This window comes from Saccostrea cucullata, unplaced genomic scaffold, assembly GCF_032062105.1.
Source record: "Saccostrea cucullata isolate Sc308-1 unplaced genomic scaffold, CSIRO_AGI_Scuc_v1 ctg711, whole genome shotgun sequence".
NCBI classification, from domain to species: Eukaryota; Metazoa; Mollusca; class Bivalvia; order Ostreida; family Ostreidae; genus Saccostrea; species Saccostrea cuccullata.
In genome coordinates this window covers 49,776-72,613 of record NW_026919801.1, presented here as the reverse complement: position 1 = coordinate 72,613, position 22,838 = coordinate 49,776, and the positions used below count along the sequence as shown (strand labels likewise).

General features: G+C 32.4%; 1 protein-coding gene across 8 annotated transcripts in view; it reads right to left on the bottom strand.

Moving 5' to 3' along the window:
• Nucleotides 1-4,437: 4,437 nt before the first annotated feature.
• LOC134238329 (SPARC-related modular calcium-binding protein 1-like) overlaps nt 4,438-22,838 on the bottom strand; it is a 58,345-nt gene continuing 39,944 nt past the window's right edge. For 2 of the 8 annotated variants that reach the window (XM_062720499.1, XM_062720458.1), the window contains exons 3-13: nt 15,735-15,959; nt 15,002-15,076; nt 13,943-14,041; nt 13,467-13,703; nt 11,737-11,808; nt 9,302-9,409; nt 8,311-8,556; nt 7,924-8,008; nt 6,816-6,900; nt 6,381-6,534; nt 4,444-4,575 (exon numbers count right to left, since the gene is read on the bottom strand). In XM_062720499.1, the coding sequence (XP_062576483.1) occupies nt 4,499-4,575; nt 6,381-6,534; nt 6,816-6,900; nt 7,924-8,008; nt 8,311-8,556; nt 9,302-9,409; nt 11,737-11,808; nt 13,467-13,703; nt 13,943-14,041; nt 15,002-15,076; nt 15,735-15,959 (1,463 nt within the window). In that variant the 3' untranslated portion in view covers nt 4,444-4,498. Of the gene's footprint in view, nt 4,576-6,380; nt 6,535-6,815; nt 6,901-7,923; nt 8,009-8,310; nt 8,557-9,301; nt 9,410-11,736; nt 11,809-13,039; nt 13,079-13,466; nt 13,704-13,942; nt 14,042-15,001; nt 15,077-15,734; nt 15,960-17,231; nt 17,435-22,838 lie in introns of those variants that run through there. The other 6 variants (XM_062720506.1, XM_062720464.1, XM_062720480.1 and 3 more) reach the window with 6 other exon arrangements.

The following is a 22,838-nucleotide window of genomic DNA, read 5'->3' as shown; positions in this document are numbered from 1 at the left end:
GACGGTGAAATCGACATTCCCTGGATCTATATGAAAATCATAAATAATTAATAACTATTGACGTAAGAAAACAAGACTTGAAAAGTGCTTAACCACTGATTGGCTTTCCTTTAAGGTTCCGGAGATACGATCAATATTTCTTTTTAAGTTTGAATTGTTTCTAGCACAATGTCCATAACAACAACTAAACTGAACTCAGAAAATAATTATAATATAAAACAATATCATGTCTTATAATATGTTTTTCAATTATACTTATAATGTAAAAATATCACACATTGACGACGATGAAAATATCAAAATGTTGACTTTAAACGGGGTTGTTGAAGTTCAGTAACATCAAAGATGCAGATTTCAACACAACTGGTCCAGTGAAATAAAAAGACATGGTAAAGAGGAAAAGCATTGACCCCTGAAATTCCAGAGATGGGATCACGTGCCTAAGAGGAGTAAGCATTCCATGTTGTTAAGTCACATCTGCTGAGAGTCAGGTATGTGGTGGTCTCTTCCGTGAACCGCCGTACAAAGACAATGACGTAACGAATTGTCTGGACGTGATACACAAAATACGACTCAGCATTGAGTTGTATTGACAAATAAGGTGTTGCTAATCAACGAAGGATTTCTGAAAAGCTGACTGTCAACGGGGTTCTCGAAATCCCTTGTGCTTATTTGTCAGTGTAGCTTGTCTCGGTCTAAAAATTGATTGCACTCAGAACAAATTACCCCTTGTGTAAAAATTAGCAGTATAAGCATGCAGCTGTTGTTAGAATAATACTGCATTAAAATGGGGAGCTGTCGTTGGAAAATCTAAAGTCATCTTGTTTGTAATACAGTTTTAGTTAGCCGATATTGTCTCTCTTTCATCTTCTCTACCCTATACCAATATTCCAGAACCGGTAATGTCTGGCCTCATCACTTTACTCCTCACTTATATATATCAACACTAGGGAAGGAGAAAATTAAGAAGTACTGTAATACAATATATTCGAAAAGCGCGGGTTAAATCAGAAATAAGTTTTGAAAAATCCAAGGAACATCTAAAACAGACTGTCAGACTTTCTGGTATTCTTTATTTTAAGTTCGTTTGAATATATCGAGTCGACACATGAACAGAACTTTTGCTAATTGATAAAATATCGAGGATACATGTGAAAATAGAGTTGAAGATCACAGCAAGTTTTTCTTCTTCTCTTGTAAGTTTATAAATAAAATAATAAATTCTGCTTCATATGAATACAAAAACTTCAAATAAAAGATATTTAAGTTTAAAAATTATAATTTTATTTATACAACAACGCATTATGATAAACGTGATGACTTCAACTTTTCAATCGTCAGCTTCACTTATTTATGTTGCAATATACCTTTATCACCTACATATAGGATTTTGTATCGTTGATTCGATATGCAAAAGAATGCTTCACGTAGAAACCATTTTTAAACAAATGAAGTTTTTGACCAATTATTTAATGAAACGACTTCAACAGTACTATTTAATTTCCACATTTCGAAAATTCTGTGAAAATGACTTTGTTAGCAAATAAAATATATTGTGAAGTTGTTTGTTGACTGATGTTTTTTCATACAAATTGTTAGACAGCATTTAAACACATTTGTACGGAAGCCCTGGAGGGACATTGACTTACTTGTTATGACTTATTTGTTAAAACTTTTTTGTTTTGACTTATTTGTTTTAAGATTTTTTTTGTTAGTTCTAACTAAGTGTAGGTAAGCTATTGAGAACGATTTATTGTAGATTTGTAGTTAAACGTACAAAACTGATGTAATTAATAAATTTTTATCTGTTAATTACGGACGCCCTTGATAGATATTGATTTATTTCTTATGTGTTTTGACTTATTTCTTATATGTTTTGACTTAGTTCTTATGTGTTTTGACTTAGTTCTTATGAATTAACTTTGATTTCTTGTTATTTTGAATTTGTTATGACGAGTTTAGTTTACAAAAAGTGGTGTGAAAGATGAAGGCAACGTATAGTTTCAGAAAAAAAGTCCTTGAATTTATTACTAGCGACAAAATAAAATAGTAGTGATTGTCAGTTTGTCAATCATCATGCAAACTGGAAGTTACATATAAGAATTATGTAATAACTTTTAGAAAATAAGAATTAAGTAATAACAACAAAAAGAATATAAAATTTACTTTAGGAATTACAACTACAATGGACGTTAAACTACAATTTGTAAATCAAAAACCACAGTTAAAATAGGACTAAATATCATTTTTATCATAAAAGTAAGCCAAGCAACAGGTTTTCAGTAGCTTTCTTACACTTAGTTTTAACTAGCAACGAAACATTCACAACACATAAGTCAAAACAAAAAAGTTATAACAAATAAGTCATAACAAGTAAGTCAATGTCCCTCCAGGGCTTCCGTACATTTGTGTACACGTTGAGTTTTTTCTTTTCTTCTCTTGGAGATTTTTATAATTTCTTGTAAATCCTTTTATACAAGAAATGGTATTCATATATTTTTTTTTACTTTTATAAAAAGGGACATTGTATTAATACAATCAAAAATATAAGCAATATCATTCATAATCAAGAATTATATACTGTGGCTTAAAATCAAATTCGTTCATTTAAAATTTTTTTGTTATGAAAACATTTTCTTCTAGATTTAAGGTAAATGTTTGCTATGTATTTATTATATTTGAAGTATAAAAGGGGAAAACGTCGTTCGGTATGCAATATATGCCACAAAGTCTAGCATATTTATTTATTACGGAAATAAATTTGAAAAATACCTTGATTTATGCGAAAATTAAATTTAAAAAGAGAGAAAGAAATTCTTTATACAATGTACTCATTTTGGGGAAAATGCATTTTTTCGTGAAATTATGCAAAACTTTTGTCATTTATAAAAGCATACAAAAATAAACTAAGAACCGCATAGATTCCCCTTAATAAAAAGTAAATATATCGTTATTTTGGAAACATTTTTCTATAGATATAAAACATGTTCTATTTGAAGGCTGTAGGCGCTTTTAGAATATGTCGTCACGTTTTTGTTTGACGATCTCCAGAATAAATGCTATTTCTTCCTTCTCCAAAAATAACAACAAAAAAACCTTGGTCAATCGTTTTTAATTAAATTAAAGAACATTTTATGACACAACAACTCTGAATCCCGTTCAGAAACATGCATGTACATACGACAAAATGAATAAAATTTACAAATAATGTAACAATAGATGTTCATGGACATACAATTAACAAAATGCTTCCTATACTCTACATTTTTAGTTTTCTGACCAAATTCAATATTCGTGTAACTAAAAACTATAGAAAAAATGCACGGTTTTTATTGATAAATGATAATGGAATCTTGCCTGTCAAAATACATAATAAGTAAACAGTAAACATTTTTCTTTTAAACATAAAAAATCGTCTTGTGATCAGCGGATGTAAAAAGAATGATGAATTGAAGTCTACTGAAAATCTTCATAAATAGATCCTTGTGTGATTGGCAAAATCATGAAGTTTTAATTTTACGGAAACTTTCAGACAACCATTTCCGTGAACTAAATATTATATACCATATCTCAATTGCATTGCCTTTCAACGTTAATATACAATTAAAACATGCTTGTGAATTATTGGGATAGTTTATTTTGAAACTTTAATATATATTAAAGTAAATGTTCATCGCTAAATTTGTGTACAGTACGAACAGAAGGCATTTAACTGACAGCTCTGTTTCTCTCAGACAAAGTCCATTATACTAAGTGTTCCAAATCTATAACAGACCCACAATTAAAACAATGCCACTATTAGAACGTAATAAATACACATTATAAACCATTTAGGCTGACATGGAAATAACAAAGAACACAAATATTAACAACCATTTCCGTGAACTAAATATTATATACCATATCTCAATTGCATTGCCTTTCAACGTTAATATACAATTAAAACATGCTTGTGAATTATTGGGATAGTTTATTTTGAAACTTTAATATATATTAAAGTAAATGTTCATCGCTAAATTTGTGTACAGTACGAACAGAAGGCATTTAACTGACAGCTCTGTTTCTCTCAGACAAAGTCCATTATACTAAGTGTTCCAAATCTATAACAGACCCACAATTAAAACAATGCCACTATTAGAACGTAATAAATACACATTATAAACCATTTAGGCTGACATGGAAATAACAAAGAACACAAATATTAAACTACCAACAAATCATAAACAGTGATTGGAGTTGATATTTAACTATCTAATACTTCTGCTTGGGACTAAGTTGGACATTGCTGCAAACATCAACTTTTAGGGTGACGTCACAGGTTGTCACAAATATTGTTGGCTTTCTGAGATCACATGATTTATATAGGTCAACAATAACGCAGCTTTGCCAGGAATATGTTGGCTGCATCCGGGCATTCACGCTTCCGCTGAAGCAGGACGTCACTGAAGTACTTCACTCTTCAGAATGTTTTTGTTATTTTATTGGGCGAAATTCAATGTTAACTTGGCTTTAAGTATTCTCTGAGAGGATTTTTACCTTTTCTTCGTGGACTCTCTGAAACGATTAAGCCATAGTCTGCAAAACATACGAAAGGAATCAAAGGTTTGAATCAGGTACCATTAGACATTGAAACATTTTTGATAGATATCTTTAACAAATGAAATATATGCAGATACGAGGGTTGATCCAAAAGTAATGCCACAACTCTGATAAAATTCCTATTAATAGACGTAAAACAACAAAATTATACATGATGAAAGCTTTATTTATTTCAAATCAGACCTGAAAAACTCGAAACAATATGATGTATACTTTCCGAAATATAGGATTTTAAACAATGTGCGTTTATGGAAGTCGCCGCACCTAAATATAACGTCGTACGACGGATACGCACCGTCATACTTTTAAGCATTTCCCCTTTGTTTCATTAAAACATTTTTGTGATTCGCTAACACTTTCACCAATTCTACTTTCTCTAAGAATTCTTGGTACCATTATACACTCACTCTTGTCATAATTAAGCCCTCTGTCCAAATGTTTTGAACAGTAGCAAACTTAGAAATTCACATGTCACTCTATCCGTCTTTCTTTTTGACAACGTCAGACAACATTGAACGTTTTTGTCCGATCCCCTATCTTTCGGTCTTTCTGTCCTCTGCTTATCATTCAATGACCCATCACCTACACAAAATTGCTGAAACCATCTATAAAGAAGTCTCTTATTTACATTCTTTATTCTGGGAGTATGATTAATTACCGTAACCATCGCTAGTGATGATTCCCATATTTTGAAGCAAAAAATCATTACAACTCGTCAAGCCGTTTTGCCCATTTCGACAATCCCTTTGTTCAATTCAACAGAGTAAAACAACAATGTTTATGATCACAAATACCAATACCGTCATTTAATTTTCAATTAAGGACAAGAAATTGACTTGAATTGTGTCTTTTGAAAAAAAATGAGAGAATAGGTGCTTTTTTAGAATCTTTTAATGTGTTTGTCTTTTTCATTCTCAGAAAAAAATACACTTTAAACGTGACGTTCAATTGGGACGCGGCGACACCCCCTATGCTCTATGTTTTAAACATCTTTAAAATAAAATCAAATAAACATTATTAAATAAAATTTTCAAAGTTAATTTAATTAGATTTGTATTTGTGCATCTTTTGATATGTTGTGTTTGATAATATGACGCCAAATATAAAAGATATGTAAGCTGTGACATTACTTTTGGATCAACCCTCGTAATAAGGCAGTATTCAAGCTCAAAAGTCCATTAAACAAATCAAAATAGGAGCAGAGCAAACACGGACCTACAAAACAACAGATGCGGGATCAGGTGCCATGGAGGAGTGAGCATCCCCTGCCAACCAGTCACACCCGCAGTGTGCTCCTTGTCATAATCGGAATATAACGGTAAAAACTGTCATAAATTCTATAACGGCATCAGTATGAAAACCGTTATTCAACAAAGCAAATGACTCTGCATTATACAGGTACAATTTTTTAAGATGGTAAAATTTATTACTCATTTTTTTTTTATGAAAGTGAATTATGCCTAACAGTCTAGGAAACAACCATTTCATCTTGTTTTCTTTTCTATTAAAAAGTTATGTGAGTGTTTGATTGATACCAGGGATTTATGTTGGCCTCATTTTTCTACACCTTTCCGAGAGCTTATCATTTTTCCCTTTGTATAAAACCACACAATTTTATATCGTTTTATAAAATGCTGTGTTGCAAATGTTCAAATGATGATTAATCTTTGCTTTATTTTACTTGGTTTTTTCATGCTTTCAAGGTTAATGTTGGATGGATTGTTTCAACCATTTATTTTGCCTCATTTTTTTGCCAATTCAAAAAGAGAAAAGAATCTTACCGCTTAAGTTTGTACAGCTTAACCATTCTTCTAAAGTTATTTTCTTATTTGTATTTTCGTCACAATATCTGAGAAAATTCCTGCTACACTTTCTAGTTTCTTTCTGTTTTGGTATAAGTTTGCGGAATTTTTTCACTTCTCTCCTGTCCAAGTTCTGAAAAAGAGGAGAGAAGACACCAGTAATAATTACAGATCATTTCTTTTCATGGAAAGTTAGGACCATATGCATTTCAAGATTCATTTTCCAAACATTTATCATTTTTTTTTTAATCATAATTCTCTTTTTTCTTTGATGTATTTTATTTTTTCAAATATTTTTTTTAAATCGTTGTTTACCCTTCCAAAATATATCAGTTACGTTTCAACAATTGCCACGCACTTCAGTGGAAAGCCATCTTATTTGATTATTTTTTGAATCCTTTTTTAGATTGTTACCATGTTTTTATTCATATCCAGACTTTTGAACTTCCATCTGGCAGCCTTCTGGTAGTCAGATTCATTAGTGTTCGTGTCACTCGAACTGAAGAAAATGAAAATAGATTGAAAGCAACGTAAAAGGTGAGCTTTAAATAAATTCATTTTCAATACAATATTAATAGTAATACATGATGAATGCCAGACCTAGTAGCAAGACCTATCACATGCACAATTCAGGCAAAGTTGATCAAACGATCTGCTTATTTGTGGTAAAGAGAAAATGTTTGACATTCTATAAACTGTGCCCAGCTGTGACTACCCATATAGGGACATGCTGGGGTCAAATAGGGTCAAACTGAAGAACGGTAGATAAGCAGGTCACACACATCAGTAGTATCGTTTTGACAAACAGACGGTGTCACCGCTGGAAGATTGACGGCCCTGGAAGTCGTCCATTACCTACCGTGGGTCCCCCGGGATCAATACGGTTATTATTAGGTCAGGACTTAATGATTGGCTTAAATCAAGTAATGTCCTCTCTCCTCTTATCTCTTATTTTATTCTGACGGTAAGACTGTCTTAATTAACATGTCGACATAAACTGTGCTCAGCCCCCGTGATGCCAGCTTAAATAGTTGATACCCGTCCCATTATTTTGGAACACGTGGAGTTTATGAGCAACACACCTGCGCCAAGTTTTCTTACTACACCTGTAGGCTCTCCAAGTTTTATTGATAATTCAAAGGCAGGTGAAACAATTACACAAATGTTTGGAAATTTAATGCTACATTTGAAACATAAAATAAGAACATTGAATACTGTCATGAATTTATAGCCGTAGTATGACACATCTAAAGGGAAAACAAAATTTTATGTGCAACGTCTTTTCTTGCACCTTTCCTCTTCTCATATTGAATTGAAAACTAAAATATTACAGACATACGTCAGGGGATTATATATATACTTATCAGCTGATGAGATATCGGAAATTTATTTCATTATGCTAATCCCTACATCCTAAAATGTCGCTGTCCTAATATTACATAATCAAATCAAAGATGGACTCCTTTGCATAATCATGTGCGTAGGTTTTAATAGGATGATAAAAATTGAAATGAAATTTTACCTTCCCGTGGAATCGTTCTTCATCTCTGACACAAACATATTCAGTAAACCAGTTAAAAACCTAGCTTTCTTGACAAATGGACAACCTTGAAAAATCAAAGAAAAGAGCCTTGTAAATATAGAAAATGTGTACACTCACCTTGATTTTTTAAAATAATTATGCAATATATAAAATTATATCGGAAAAAAGATTAAGTTAAACTACTTTTTGTATGGTAAAAAGTAAGTTAATTTTCAGATGACGTACAAAAATGCTGCTTCTGAAATTTCGGTAATCCAGCCAAAAAATCAAATCTCACAGAATAATGACACAAAATTACACGTGAAAATGACTAATGTTTTTACCTGAAGAAAAGTATTAACACTATAAGTACACTTTGATGCTTACCAGGCATTTCACGCTCTGTTGTAATATTGCACTGCGGAGGGCCTTTAGAGGCCAGTTTAGCTTTTATGCCTTTAAGCGGCATCCCTGTTTCTCGATCAGCGCACCAGCAATATTTGTGACATTGCACGATGTTATATTTGCCGTCAGGAGAACACTGCGGTATATAGATCCCCCCGTCAGGATCCGCCGACCGTTGGTTGAGGGAGAGAGCCCGCTCCTCAGAACAACTCTTTCTTCCAAGGCCAACTGTACAAGAAAAATACCTTGTTAAAGGTGACTTTGTATTACTGAATCTAAATATACAGATTTAATAAATTTTGTAGAAATATTGAACAATTTATTGTGAAAGATTACAGAAGCAAAGCTAGACTTTTTGGGTTTTGTCAATAAAAAGCGTGTAACACCATCCCCTCGCTCTGAAAAGCTTTTGCGGTAAGCCGGAACAGGTCAGGTGACAGCGCGTGGTTTTAGACGCCACCACCAGCGGGTGTCGAAGCAGAGATGGAACGAGGTGACAAAACATTTAACCAATAATTTTAATTTTACCATAGTCCCCTCACTAGCGACTGCAATTAGGGTTAATGCATGGAATTCTTTAAAATTGAAATAAATGATTACTAATGATTCCTCTATAACCACATTTGTAAAACAATGTCTACAACTCATGTATAAAACTAAATAAACCTTTTATTAGTAACTACTTTTTTATTTTAGAAAAAAGTATTGAATAAAAAAGATCAGCAAGTGCTTTAAAGAAGTCAAGTTCGAATCGAAGAGAATAAGAAAAATGAGATAAAAACGTGCATTGGATAGTCTCAGAAGGAAAATACAACATCCCTTCAACCTTAAATCTTAACTGATATTACAACTGTTATTGTTGAAAAAAGAAATATATAACCGATATGGATGAGATCATCTTCTCTCGTTTATCTTTAATACTTTATTAACTATTTGTGGACATTACACATGGACTGAAATGGCGGCTAAGTACCTTCCAAGTCTGGTCTAGAATCGGTGACAAAGATGGATTGCCTGGGATTAAGGCCAGTCAGGGAACTCCCGGCCTCGCCTATGATGGGCTGACGGACCTTTGGTGAGGCTGTGTTTGTAAAGAAATCAAGAAATTTATTCAGTTCTACTTCACAGTACTGTCAACGAATATACATTGTCCTTCCAGTTACTGAATGGGTCGGTTTCAAAGAGGGAATAACCAAATGGTGATAACGAACAGTATTCAAACTCAAAAGTACATAAAACAATACAAAATAGGAGCAGGGCAACCACCGACCTCCAAAACATCAGAGGTAGGATTAGGTACCATGGAGGAGTGAGCATCCCCTGTCAAACCCACTGTGAGCTCCTTGTCATGATCGGAAAACTAACAGACATTCCGTCGACAATTCAGTGTGTAAAGAATGGCCACACAATTGAAAGGAAAACGTCAATTAGCATCTGACCGAATGATAGATTGTTTTTGCTGACATGATTATTGTATCGACCATAGAACTACCAAAAGGGTGATTGTAAACGAGACTGTTGATATTCTTCTTTCAATAAACAATGGTCACTTCCATTCAAGTGCCAACTCCATGAAATCAATTGAACTTGAAATGAAAGCTACCACAGAGTCTGACACACTTGTTTCATATTTGGATATTTAATTATAAAAAGACTTCAAAACTAATCGAACAACAAAACTTGATGATTAACGTGATGACGTCAATTTCTGTATCGTCAACTTGAATTAATTGTGTACCATTAAACCCTTATCACCTGGAGAGAAGGTTTATCTCTCCTCTTCAATTCGTTATGCAAAGGGATACTCGTACGAACAAATTTGAGAAACGGGGCAAGCATAGGGTTGATGAATCAAGGATATCAACAACCTCTTTTGAAGTCATCGTTTCGAAAGTTCTGTGGTTGATACAATTGACCTTACCAAGTGCAAAATATGATTGATAAAATGTATGGAGATACCTCAAAAGTCCATTCAAGCAATACAAATCGATGGCTTAGCAATCACTGAGCCCCAAAATAATCAGACGTAGGATCAGGTGTCATGGAGGAGTAAGCATCCCTCTGCCGAACGGTCACACCTGCTGTGTGTTCCTTGTTATGATCGGGTTAAAGGGAGAAAACGACAATTCAGTTTGTTTCAGTTTGTATATAATGAACTAACAAGAAGTATGAAGAACGACAAGCAGCATTTGACTCAATGACCGGTTGTATTTGCTGACAAGGTCATTGTACTGACAAAAAACTTGCAAAATTATGATTTCAAATGAGACTGTTGATATCTTTGTTTCATTAATTTGCTTTTCAATAGCTTATCTCTTTTTAAAAATTGTTCACACGTATTGCATTCTCTTCTGTATTGAATCTACTGAGAGACATAAACCCCATATACACAGGTGATAAAAGTATATTACTCCATAGGTAAGGGGAGTTAAAGTTGAAAATTAGATGGATATAATCGCTTTTATCATAAAGCTTGGTCGTTAGATTACCATTAACATCTTTTTCTAGAAAAATATCCAAATATGAAACATATGTCAGCTAGACTCTGTGGTTGCTTATATTTCAAGCTCATTGGGATAAGTCGAATGCTAATTGACGTTTTCATACCGATTGTTTAACCAATCTTTATACAAGGAATTTCTTTGTATTTCCCGTTTGCTCAAACATGAGTGGAGCACCAGTCGGCAAGGGTTACTTAATTCTTCATGGCATCTGATCCCACCTCTGATGTTTTAAAGGTCTGTGTTTGTTTTGCTCCGGCTTTGTGTTGTTTTAGTGGACTTTTGAGCTTCAATACTGTTCGTTATCTCCGTATTTCATAAATGTGCAAAATAAGTTTTGAAAAAAATATTCATACGTAGACATGGCAGACCAAATCCTCATTAGGACTGGATCTTAAATAAATAAATCAATAATCTTCTTGTATATTCGTTGACAATGTAAGTAGTTACAAAGAATAAGGTCATACAAGATATAGCAATTAATAAATGTAATTAATAGTTATTTCATCTCATTAATGAAGAAGAAACGAGGATATATGTACAGAAATGATATATTTGAATGACACTCATTAAAGCAGAGAGAGAGAGAGAGAGAGAGAGAGAGAGAGAGAGAGAGAGAGCATAAAAACAGAGAGATCAATGTCAAAAATTGTAATCATAAATTCAAAAAAGTTAAGAGAACTTACAAGTGAGATTTGATATAGGAGTATTGAGTATCACACACAGACCATGCGAAGTAAACTATGATATCATGCAATCCCAAGCATGCGCAATTGCCAAAAACGCAAGATATATTACATTGAAAGTGCTTATAATCATCCAAGTAGAATACAGAAATAAAAGTTATGAATTAAGGATTGCCTTTAAATATTGATAAATATATATATTGAGAATAAATAAACAATACCCTCTGGTTCCTCTTTTTCTGGAGTCTTCAGCGTTTGGTCTGTTGTCAGCGAGAAGAAAATTCGACGAGAAACTACATAAAATGGGGTAAACCTAATTGTTCTGGTGATTACTCACTGTTTTACTCAAAGGTCGTCATTTTGTTAGTAAGTGAAGAAAATAAAACCCGAGTCTGATCCCGTTCAGCTATCTCCACCCTCCCTTCTAAGACATTTCATTTTTATAGATACATATTTTTTTCTAATTTACTAAAGGTATTTCTCTAGAGAAAAAAAAGATAATGCTCTACACTTATCAAACTCGGATTTTCGAAGAGAAAGCATGCAATTCGGGACTTTAAGCACTCACCATGAATTAAAAAAAAATAATCAGTCAGAGATGTTCAAAAAGCATAACCAAACGTCAAGTTGAAAATGAGGTCATCGTTATTTTGTCTTTTTATTTTGGTTAGATAGAAATGGGTCTTCATTCAAACAAGGTCTGAAAATTTTAGTCAAAATATATAAATCATTTGAAATATTACAGAAGTCTTTGAATTACCGAAGGTCATCTTACTTGAAAGCCTGGTCAGTTTACAAGCAGAGGAAAGAGCAGAAAGGTTTACATTTGAAAATTGCAAATAAAGAGGGCACTGTTTGTAATTTAGATGATCAAGTGTCTGTTCTTCCTCAAATGGTCAACACTTTAATGGAAAGCATCACTTCATCACATAAATTTGTAAACAGTACCCATTGCAATCCTCAAATGTCGAAATTGTAACACACAAGATTAGGACGGAGATATGAAGAGTCGTGACGCTGACATTTCTTATTGGACTTAACAATAAATCAAGATGGACAATGGGTAAAAATAAACTCGATAAAAACATAGTTTTATCTTTGAATTTTGATTCAATTTCAAACTGGATCTTCATAAAATCGTCCTTTTTCTGCTCTCGTTTCGGAATGACAAAAAGCCATCAAGAGATTTGTCACATTATCAAAGTCAAAGCTGCCAACAAATTTATCATATTGTCTTCGTCAAAATGTTGCAGTTTTACTGCACATCTTATTGTCAGTGAAAAATTATTATAGTATAAGTATTTCAAAATCCCTTCTCAAAATATTGAGACTCGTCTGTAACTAACTACAACAGACCCAATCATGCCAAAAATAACTACTAACAATCAATTGCATTCCACACAACATCAACATGCTAAGAATATAAAAATTGGATCGGAGTGTGCATCTAGTCAAAACCATTCATGAAGTAGATCTAATGCAAATAAAAATAACATAACCGTGTTTTACAACATCTAAACTTACAGGTAGGCTGAATTATGATTGGCGGGCCCCTATGAATCCCTACACAAGAAAACTGAGAACGTCAGTACTTCACATACATGTACACTGAAGACATGGTTTTATAAGGGATATTTTGCAAGTCTTATTAGTAAGCAGTATTGTTATGTGATGTCATCACCGAAACGAGGCAAAGTTTGATTTCACCAGCTGTTGAATGAATCCAACAGCTAACAAAATCAAGATAATAATCATTGTATAATCTCACAAAAAAATTCACAATAAGCTTATATTATCTTTAAATCTTATAATGTTCTTTTACTTTATAACATTATCCTAAATAACTTTTAGAAATGTAAATCATTCATAAATATCTCTTGCTTATGATTACTATAGAATTTTATGAAACGAAGAATTTTTTCTCATTCATCCAAAATAACCGACTACTCACTGCTGTTAGCATTGGTCGTGAGGCAGAATGACCACTCCTTCCGAACGATCACTCGATTCCGATCGGAATCGCAGTACTCCAGGAATCTGCGCGCGCAGGCCTTCGGTTGTATTAATTTCCTGACCATTCTTTTAATTGTCCTAGTTTCTTTGCGTTTCAAGATATTGTCTTTATTTTTATCAAGCTGATCAAATTTCCACTCAATCACTTTCTGTGCTAAGGTTTTGTCTGTGTCCACTGAAATGTAAGTTCTTGTCTATGACATTCAGTAATTACAAATATTAATTTATGAAATATTTAAAATTCATTGATTTACGATTTATTAATTATCTTTATTTTCATATGAAAATGTATTTTCCTACAGACTTGAAAGAACAAATACCATAAATAAGTTTAAAGTAACCAGCAAATATTTGAATAAAGATATGTTTATTTAATTAGCATGATTAGGGAGAATCTTGCTTGTTGGAACTCACACAAAGCCGCTCCAGACACAGTTACGGCCCTTTTATATTCGTCAGTGAACACCTTAACGATATTCTGGTTAAATTTCTGTTTGTCAGCCGTTTTACAACCTGCGTAATAGAAACAACAAGATCTCAGCTGGTACAACCAGGGAGCATTGCATCTCATACGATAGGCTCGCTGGATTGGTGGATATAAATAGATCCACTCTCTTAAAATATTTGAGAATAAAGATTTTACAATTCATAATTAGAAACATATTATAAGGGTCAATTACCGGGGCAAAAGTTTCAAATTAAATCATAACCAAGAATGTTCTACTTGTTCATTCATAATGCTGAGGATCTAGGAAATGCAATTTGCGCAACAGAGGAATCTAAATTGGTTTGTAATGATAATTGTGTAAAAAAGCCGTCACTGGGTTCACTATTTTTAACAAATAAATGAACAGAGATGTTTTGTTTTATAAGACAAGAATTTTAAGTGAGGAAAAAGAATGGTAAGTATTATCGTAACGTGTGGCTTTCTGGAGCGATGAACCACGATTAATTTACTTTTACTTAGATATTAATTGCCCTCTTCACGCCTATATATATTTATAGAGCACCATAATCAAAGTTTTTTACCTGAAAATCCAAAGATAATAAATATGAAGTAAATTTTACATAGAATTTACTGATGCTAGTTTCCTCTGTTGTGAAAGAAATCATTATCTATCCTGATCCGATATTTAACAGATGCCTTAAAAGTTTAAACAAAGGTTTTAAAATCTGAAATTAAAAGTAATAGATGAGAAACTCTTAATTTGTAAGATCTTGTGAATCAGCCATTTTGTGGTATTTAATTGGTAAAAAATTAATCAAAGGTTTGATTCTCATGACGAGAAATTCGATGCAAAAACTCATTAAATTATATTAAAAAGTGAGAAGTCCAAAACTAAAGTAATCATTTTATAATCCCCCCCCTCCCCCCGAAAAACTCTAAAAACTGCGTTTTAAATTTGTGACCTAGTCGGTGTGATTACGGTTCACAAATTACCATGGTCTTCTTTATAAACGTACTATACTTACTTTTCCGTCTCTTCTTTTTCTTCTTTTTACCCCGGTCTCGCCGGGGCTGTCTACGTTTTTTCCCAATTTTCTTTCCTGTCAAATTGAGGGAAAATTTTCAGCACTCCGAAAAGACATATGAATACACGTACATTGGTTTTCTTAAAAAAATGATAATTTATCTATTTTTTAATTTTCAATTAATAATAAGCACTAAATTACTAAAGAAAATCCAATTTAATTAATAAAGTTTATCTGATTTATCTAATTTCTCCATCTCTGTCCACAAAAAAAGATATTAAACTCTTCATAAGACATCATAGACAAAACGTCTATAAATTTGAAAGCTTGTAATAAGTTTTACCAGTTATTTGATAATTTTCTATAGGTAACTTCCGAGTATATAATTGTGAAAGTTTTTCCAACATAAAACGAGGGGGAAAGACAGAAGCAATGAGTAAGAGTATTTACACATTTTTCTTGTCTGTTTATATAAATATTTGTAAACATATCATGCAGGACGACAAAATGACCATGCTGTTAGAAAATATACAACTTTTTCGTGATTTTTACCAAACAATGCTAAGATGAAACGACTGGAAAAGATAGGTAACAAGGATGCATTTTGATTAATCACGAAAACATATATTTGGACTGTTGTTAAGTCAACAAAGCTCTGTGTGTTGTCATTGACAACAATATGGCAGAAGATCCACAGGAAGCGTCACAGGAACCGGATGTAGCCAGTTAATACCTCTACAGGCCGGGTCTCTCCCGTGCACCGGGGTCCCCTCGATTGGTTTTCCGTCAGGGGTCACACACCAACAAAAACCACTTGTTACATGGCATTGTCGCTCCGCGTACGTACCGTCATCCTGGCATTCTGGGATGTACACCCCGAACGTCGGTCGTCTGGCGATCTCTAGCGCCTCGTTCCTCTCTCGGACGCAGTTACTGCTGGTTCTATCGGCTTCTGACGCTGAAAAATAGACATATTCAATTACATATCGTTAATGAAAATCTTATAATGCTTTGATAAGCAATATTGTTTTAAAAGAAAATATTTTCCAATGGCAAAAAATATGCAAAGTGAAATACACTATGAATTCATATGAATTAAGCAGAGCAGGTTAAATAATAATTCGAAATTATGCATTATGAAGTTAAGTCTTTTTTAAATACAGATAATGAAATTCAGAGGATGTTTCTCGTGGACATTGATTCATTCATATTTTTTCCAATACCATTACATGTATATTACTTCAAAATATAATGTATTTATTAAGCAATAATTGAATTAAACTCATCCTCTTTGAAAGTCACTACGAACATAACCGAATTTATTTGTCGCTAAAATCTATGAAGTTTTAAAAAGACTACAGTTTTCTTCTGAAATAATCAATAATAAAATAATTCGTGGGCTATATGTTAATTTTTTTTCTTTTATTTTTTGTTTCTCATTTTCTAATTTTTAATTTACTGTTGTTATTTACTGTCCTCCCTGATATATTTTATTTTAGTAAATAAAGCTTATCGGGAATGATAAATACTTCAGGAGGCTGGGGTCGAAAAATTTACCATCAAATATATAATAATTTTTTAGATATATCTTTAGCTGTCAACTATCATTTGGCAAAGAAAAAATTCATAATTTTAGTTTTAAAATTTGATCATTTTTTGTATATCTTTAAATGGAGCTCTTCTTCTAAAGGAGACCAATATAGTCTAAAATAGCTACAAACACCAAGGCCTCTTAATCAAAATGAAATCAATGTACAACAAGAACTCCAACATTATATAAACTTATACATTAATGATTAGAATTAAGCATATAATCAAAGTCCAGAGGTTAATATACAGTTAAATTAATAACTATTACATAATTAATTTACATAATTAATGTACATTGTATATTCATTTCATGAGATTTGAAATAGTCTGGAAGACGTTAAACTATGCGAGAAAATAAACCAATTAAATTGCAGACTATTAAATTTTTTTTTTTTTTTACTTCATTCCCTTTCTATTCTTTGTCCCATTCATTATATTATTAATACCCTTTTTGATTAGAAAGGCAAAAAAAATTATTAACTTCCTGAATTTGTTTTACCAAAAATGATTAAAAATTTAACACTGGTCAAAAGGAGGAAAAAATACTCTTAATTTTTCCAAGAAAATTAATTTGAATTTATAAAGATTACAGTAAAACAAAGGCCACGAAAAAAAGAAAAAAAGCCAGTAAATACAGTACCGCGTTTTGGCGCTCTTTTGGCTGCTTCTACCACGACACTTAGGGCGACAACAAGCCTTAGAAATTCAGTGTAATACATAGTCCAAGACCACAGTCAAGTCTCTAAAGTGTCTTAAGAACATGTATCCATCCTAACTATCCAGCCCTCACAAAGAAGTGTGAAAGAATTTTTCAACGCAATGAACTTTTATTCCATATTTTTAAAAACAAAAAAAAAATTTTTTTCTCACATTTCATGAATAAATGACATATTCTGAAGTTCGAGGTCGTCCAATAATAGTCTTGGTATATCGAACGCCGGCGATTCCAGGCTTCCTAAAGAGTTTTGACAGGTTTAGCGAAATTCCGCCTCTCCTTCACTTCAAATCTTTGACATGCTTTGCATAAATTTGGAAACATTTTGACATGCCAGATTGAAAGAGAACTTAATTTATAGAATAATGTTTGTCGATATAATTACTATCTACTGTAGCAGAAAAGTGTCAGTGTGCTTTAAAGGAAAGAATTTCTCCGAAGAAACGAAGAAAACGTAAAGATCACGCTGGGCTTCCCTAAATTCTCCCTGAAGCTTTATGTATTTGTTGAATAATTAGTAATAATCTTAACGATTTAAATTACAATTAGTCTTGTCCTGTATTTGTTTGTCCTGTAACGTACTTCATTGTATGCACTTTTATTATAAATAACTCAAAACATTTCATTAACTTTCTAATTGTGCCATGGGGTGCGATCAGATAATTTTCAATTTTCTGCATAATATTCCTATTAATTTCGACAACAAAGTGAAAATCAAATTCATAATTCGTTGTTATTCCGAACACATTAGTCGTATTAAAATAAGATTTTGTCAAATTTTATTGACACTCTTAATTAACAAAAGTAAATAGGGGGACTAACACGAATATTATACCATGTATTATTCCTTTTTATCACGACTTAATCGGCGATTTATGATTCGACAAGCGAGAGGTGCACTCGTGACGATGCGGGGTTTGTTCGCCGACCCTCTTTATGTCACCTTTTCAATATACCTGTTTCTCGTCGACACACCTGAAGTGGCCAGGTGTGTTCTCTGCTCCCGTTTATCGCTTGTTACATATCACCCTCTAACCTCAAGTACTCAGATAAAAAGATAATATTTAGAGGGTCTAAGCGAGTGTTTGCGCAAGTGCTTTGACAAGTGAAGTCGTGGTCAATTGCTATGTTGACTCTAAGCCGTTAAATTATAAATCTTAATTTTCTACTTTTAATGCATTCTCTACAAAAGAGAAAAACATGGAGGATTACTTTACTTATATGTTTTGTATACATCTACAGTATTAGTGGTGCACACCTGCTTGGTGGGCGTTTCCCAGGTGTAAAAATGACCAGATGCCCACCTGTGTCAATAAGTTCTAAAACACCTTAAATTCAATATATGAAATCCTACTATTTTATGATATAAAGGGAAAAAAAAACAGTAAAAAAAATCTCGGATAACATGACATTAATCGCACATCCTCGTTCAATGTACCTTACTAAATATTAACATTTAATAAAGTTGATTGACACCTTTCAACTTCAAAGCAATTTGTGAATGTTAGAACATTGATCATAAACGTTTTGCTCTTAAAAATCAAGTTCAGCCGTCTGAAATAATATATATTTTTCACAATGCCAAATTAAAGGGTGAAATTTTGTGAAGTAAATACCCTCATAATATTGAAACATGACGTCGAAGATGCAGAGTTTTGTATACATTGTAAGTATACTCTGTAAATATGCTGAAAGAGAACGCATTAACCCGTAACATGACTAGCTTCTACAAAGTATCTGACCATTTTTCCACCGCATTGAGACATACCTCGCATAATTTGGCTTCCAATTTTATATATCTATGCTCAACATTAAAGGAAACGATGACATTTCATTTTAAAATACGGTCAGAATGCCAATCTCGCTATCTGGAATTTTGACGTACATTTAAAAATCAAGTAGGAATTATTATTACGGGCTCTTCGTACGACATAAAATCATTATCTTTTGATTTAAAACGAAAAATACACAAATTTTGCTTTCTTTTCTGTTATTTTTTTTAATGCTTCTGCTTATCATTTAATTTTATACTAGTAAATAAATGAATGAATAAATAATTAATAGACAACTTAATTCAGCAAAAGCGACTCTGAAGTTCGGGACTTATATTTCTTTTCTCCTGTTTTATTTTTAGCGTGCAGATGTACTTTGCTAAATGACAAACGTAGAAGAACATATGTCAAAAACAATCTTTTTAGATTAGAATTATCTTGGTGTTTTTAAACAAAATATGAAAATTGCAAATAAACGCAAAATTTACTTTTCAATTATTTCTTAAAAGACAGCTTTATTGCATCTCACCTTCAGGTTTTAGAATTATAAAAGCAAATTACATTTAATTATTGTTAATCTTTGAATAAGTAATCAACTTTAATAAAAATAGTCAAAGTAATAACTTTAAAAAACCCTCATATAAAAGTGAAATGCATAGAATTTGTTACTTTAAGAACATTTATAGTACACCGATGACAAAAGAACTGAACATATCAAAACTGCACCGAATGAAACTGTCTGGAAAAAAAAGATACATCATGCAATAGATCTCCGAAATGACATTGAGAATCTACAGAGTTTAGGATAATTAACTTGACACATATTGATGACAGACAACACGCGGCAAATAAGATACTTTTGATTTCAACACTTTCACGCACGCTTTCTAGAACTAGTACTGATTCCAAAAATGATATGAATGTAATAATCACTTTTTCACGACAATCTGTAAGCTATTAATTTCGTCTGAAGACAATCACATTAAATGTTTAAGTTAACTTCTAAGGAATTGATACAGATACACTTTGAATAAATGGAAATTACTTGAGTATTCTCATTTCGATATTGACATTCCTTTATATCAATATGGATGATAATTAAATTTCGTGACTATTGTTTGTTAGAAAAATCTGTTTTGTTAAGTTCACATATATACTTCATTATCAATCTTTCTTTAATGACGAAGACATCACAGAAAATAATCAGTTACGTGAACTGCATCTTCGCTATAGCCAAAGGTTTCTGACACGCTGGCGAAGATGCGTGTACTGCCAATCAAAAAAAAATTTTTTGTTGTTGTAAATTTACAAATACGAGATTCCAGTAACTTATTCTGATTTTTTAAAGCACTCATAAAGCATTATGCTTTATTAGATGATGATATTTTTAAAGCAAAACCTAATTTATATTGAAGAGACAGATGTGTAAAAACAATTAAGAAAGAGAACTTTCTGTGTCGCTAGCGACAGGGAAATATAGGTAGGATTGTGTAAGACTCGAGTTCATCTTGTAGAACTGAAAATTCCTTTGTGGAATCTGAAAAAAATGTCAGAGTCAATTAAGCAGCAGATTTTTTATCCCAGAATTAAAAGGAAAATTAAGGTCACAAAGTGCTCATTAATATCTGAAGGTTTTGTAGCACATAATCAGCACATAATCAGAATACTTAGTATCAAATATCGATTTATTGATTAAAAACTAAAAAAAAAAACCTTCCCATGCAAACAAAAAAAAAAAAAAAAAAAAGCTCAAGCTCAGTTAATACAAATGGTCTCCGAGCATTCAACAAGAAGATGCTAAGAGTTATTTTCAAATAGTACATATAAACAGTCAATATGTTCAGTATCACATCCCTAATTTTGGAAATGAAAGAACGCAGATGAAACTTATTTTGGGATGTGGAGGGGGCATCAAAGGTCATGTTCAACATCTCCTTAAGGTTCACTGACCTCCATAATAAGAGAGATAACTCCCACTAACTGATTTTTTTTAATTTCTTTAATAATTTCAATGGTATATATAGTAATATCTGCTGAATTATTCTATTATCAATTTTAATTTAAGGTTAAATATCTCTACAAGATAATCATTAAAGCAACAATTTATATGAGTAAACAGAGGGACAGTGTGTACCAGAGGGCTGTAAAAGGCAATGCTAAATAATGCTAAATAATCAAAGAATTATAAAAACATATAACATTTCGATAAGACAAGGTAAACTGGAAAGATATCGAAACTAGACGATAAAATGACTAATTCTGTAGAGAACTGTCTATATTGTCAGATGGAGTCAAAGCGTTTCCTTACAACGACGCGTATCTACTTTGTTTTGTCTATGATCAAGTTTAATGAAAGCAATAGTTTACAATCGGAAAACACTAGTCCGCGGACAAATCTGTGATTGTGACAGGTGTAGCTACAGGTGAGACAAGGAACCAGATGTTCTGGCACCTGTGTCTGAAGGTAGCGTACAGGTAAACAGCCCTCCGTGTGATAACCAAAACGTCGTCCTCTAAAATAACGTGTCCAAGTACTTGTTTAACTGCTTGTTTTAACATCTACACATTTCTCTCTGTCAGAATTTGTTATAATCAATCATTTAAAGTGAAACAATAAAACATAATTGATTCTAGTCATTTGCTTTAAATTAAAATTCGAAGAACTCGGTATTTGCATTTTTTTAACTACATTACGGATAGATTGAAAGAAGATATCTTGCCAATCCAAGCTTTAATGCTGCGGAGAATTCCGTTCATTACTCTATCAATGCTACTTGTAATTAAAACTTTGATAATTTCAAGTGCAACGCCATAAACGTTATCCTTACAATTCTACCTTATCACTCGAAATACAAAGACTGAGAAGCAAAAATTCCGACTTCAACTCTTCAAAACTATTACTGAATTTTCTATAGTGTAATTTTTATTGGTATGCCAGCAATCTATCTAAGCCGTATTCCTTAAGTCTTGAGTTGTTTACATTGTTAATAACTATAAACACCGGCATTCATCCTCATTACCTACATATAAATTGACAGATCACTGAAAGTTTTAGAATTTACAAATTTCTTAGTTACAAATTCGCAGTTAGTTTAACACGAAGAGATCTAGGTTGAAGAAATGCCCGATTTCTAGCTACATTTTGTGCGTGAGCACCGGTTTTTTTTTTTTTTTTTGGTATCTCTAGAACACGAAGATGGACACGATACTCTTAAATATTAAATATTTGTGATGCGTGTTGTCTTTGACACCCATTCACGTCTTCAGATCAAATTTGCAGTTTATATGTACAATATTGCGTTATTAGCCATCCAAACTTGCAAACAAGAGTTGATTTTTTTTTTGAATCTAAGACAAGGGAGATAAGCCAAATTAAAAGTTCCACATTGCATAAACACATAAGACAAATCAAATCAATCATATGAATTTATGTGATAATCTGAACAATAATGTGTCATGGATGTTTCCTGCCACGATGATGAAAATTGCAATGTAGTGGAGTATAAGATTTTTTAATTGTATGCCTTTATAACACAAGTCAGTGCGGCTTTAGTAAAATTCAATCTATTCGTTGTCCGTTTCTGTACAAATACAAATTACATAAATACATGTTATACATTACTAAATGTTGATGTCGTCAATGATCGATACCTCTTTTAAATTCATTTTACTTCGCACAAGCGAGATTTTAAATTTTTGACTTAAGAAATGTTAATTTCTGGAATCCCAACAGGTGCCTGTTAATCACTGCGTTAGATAA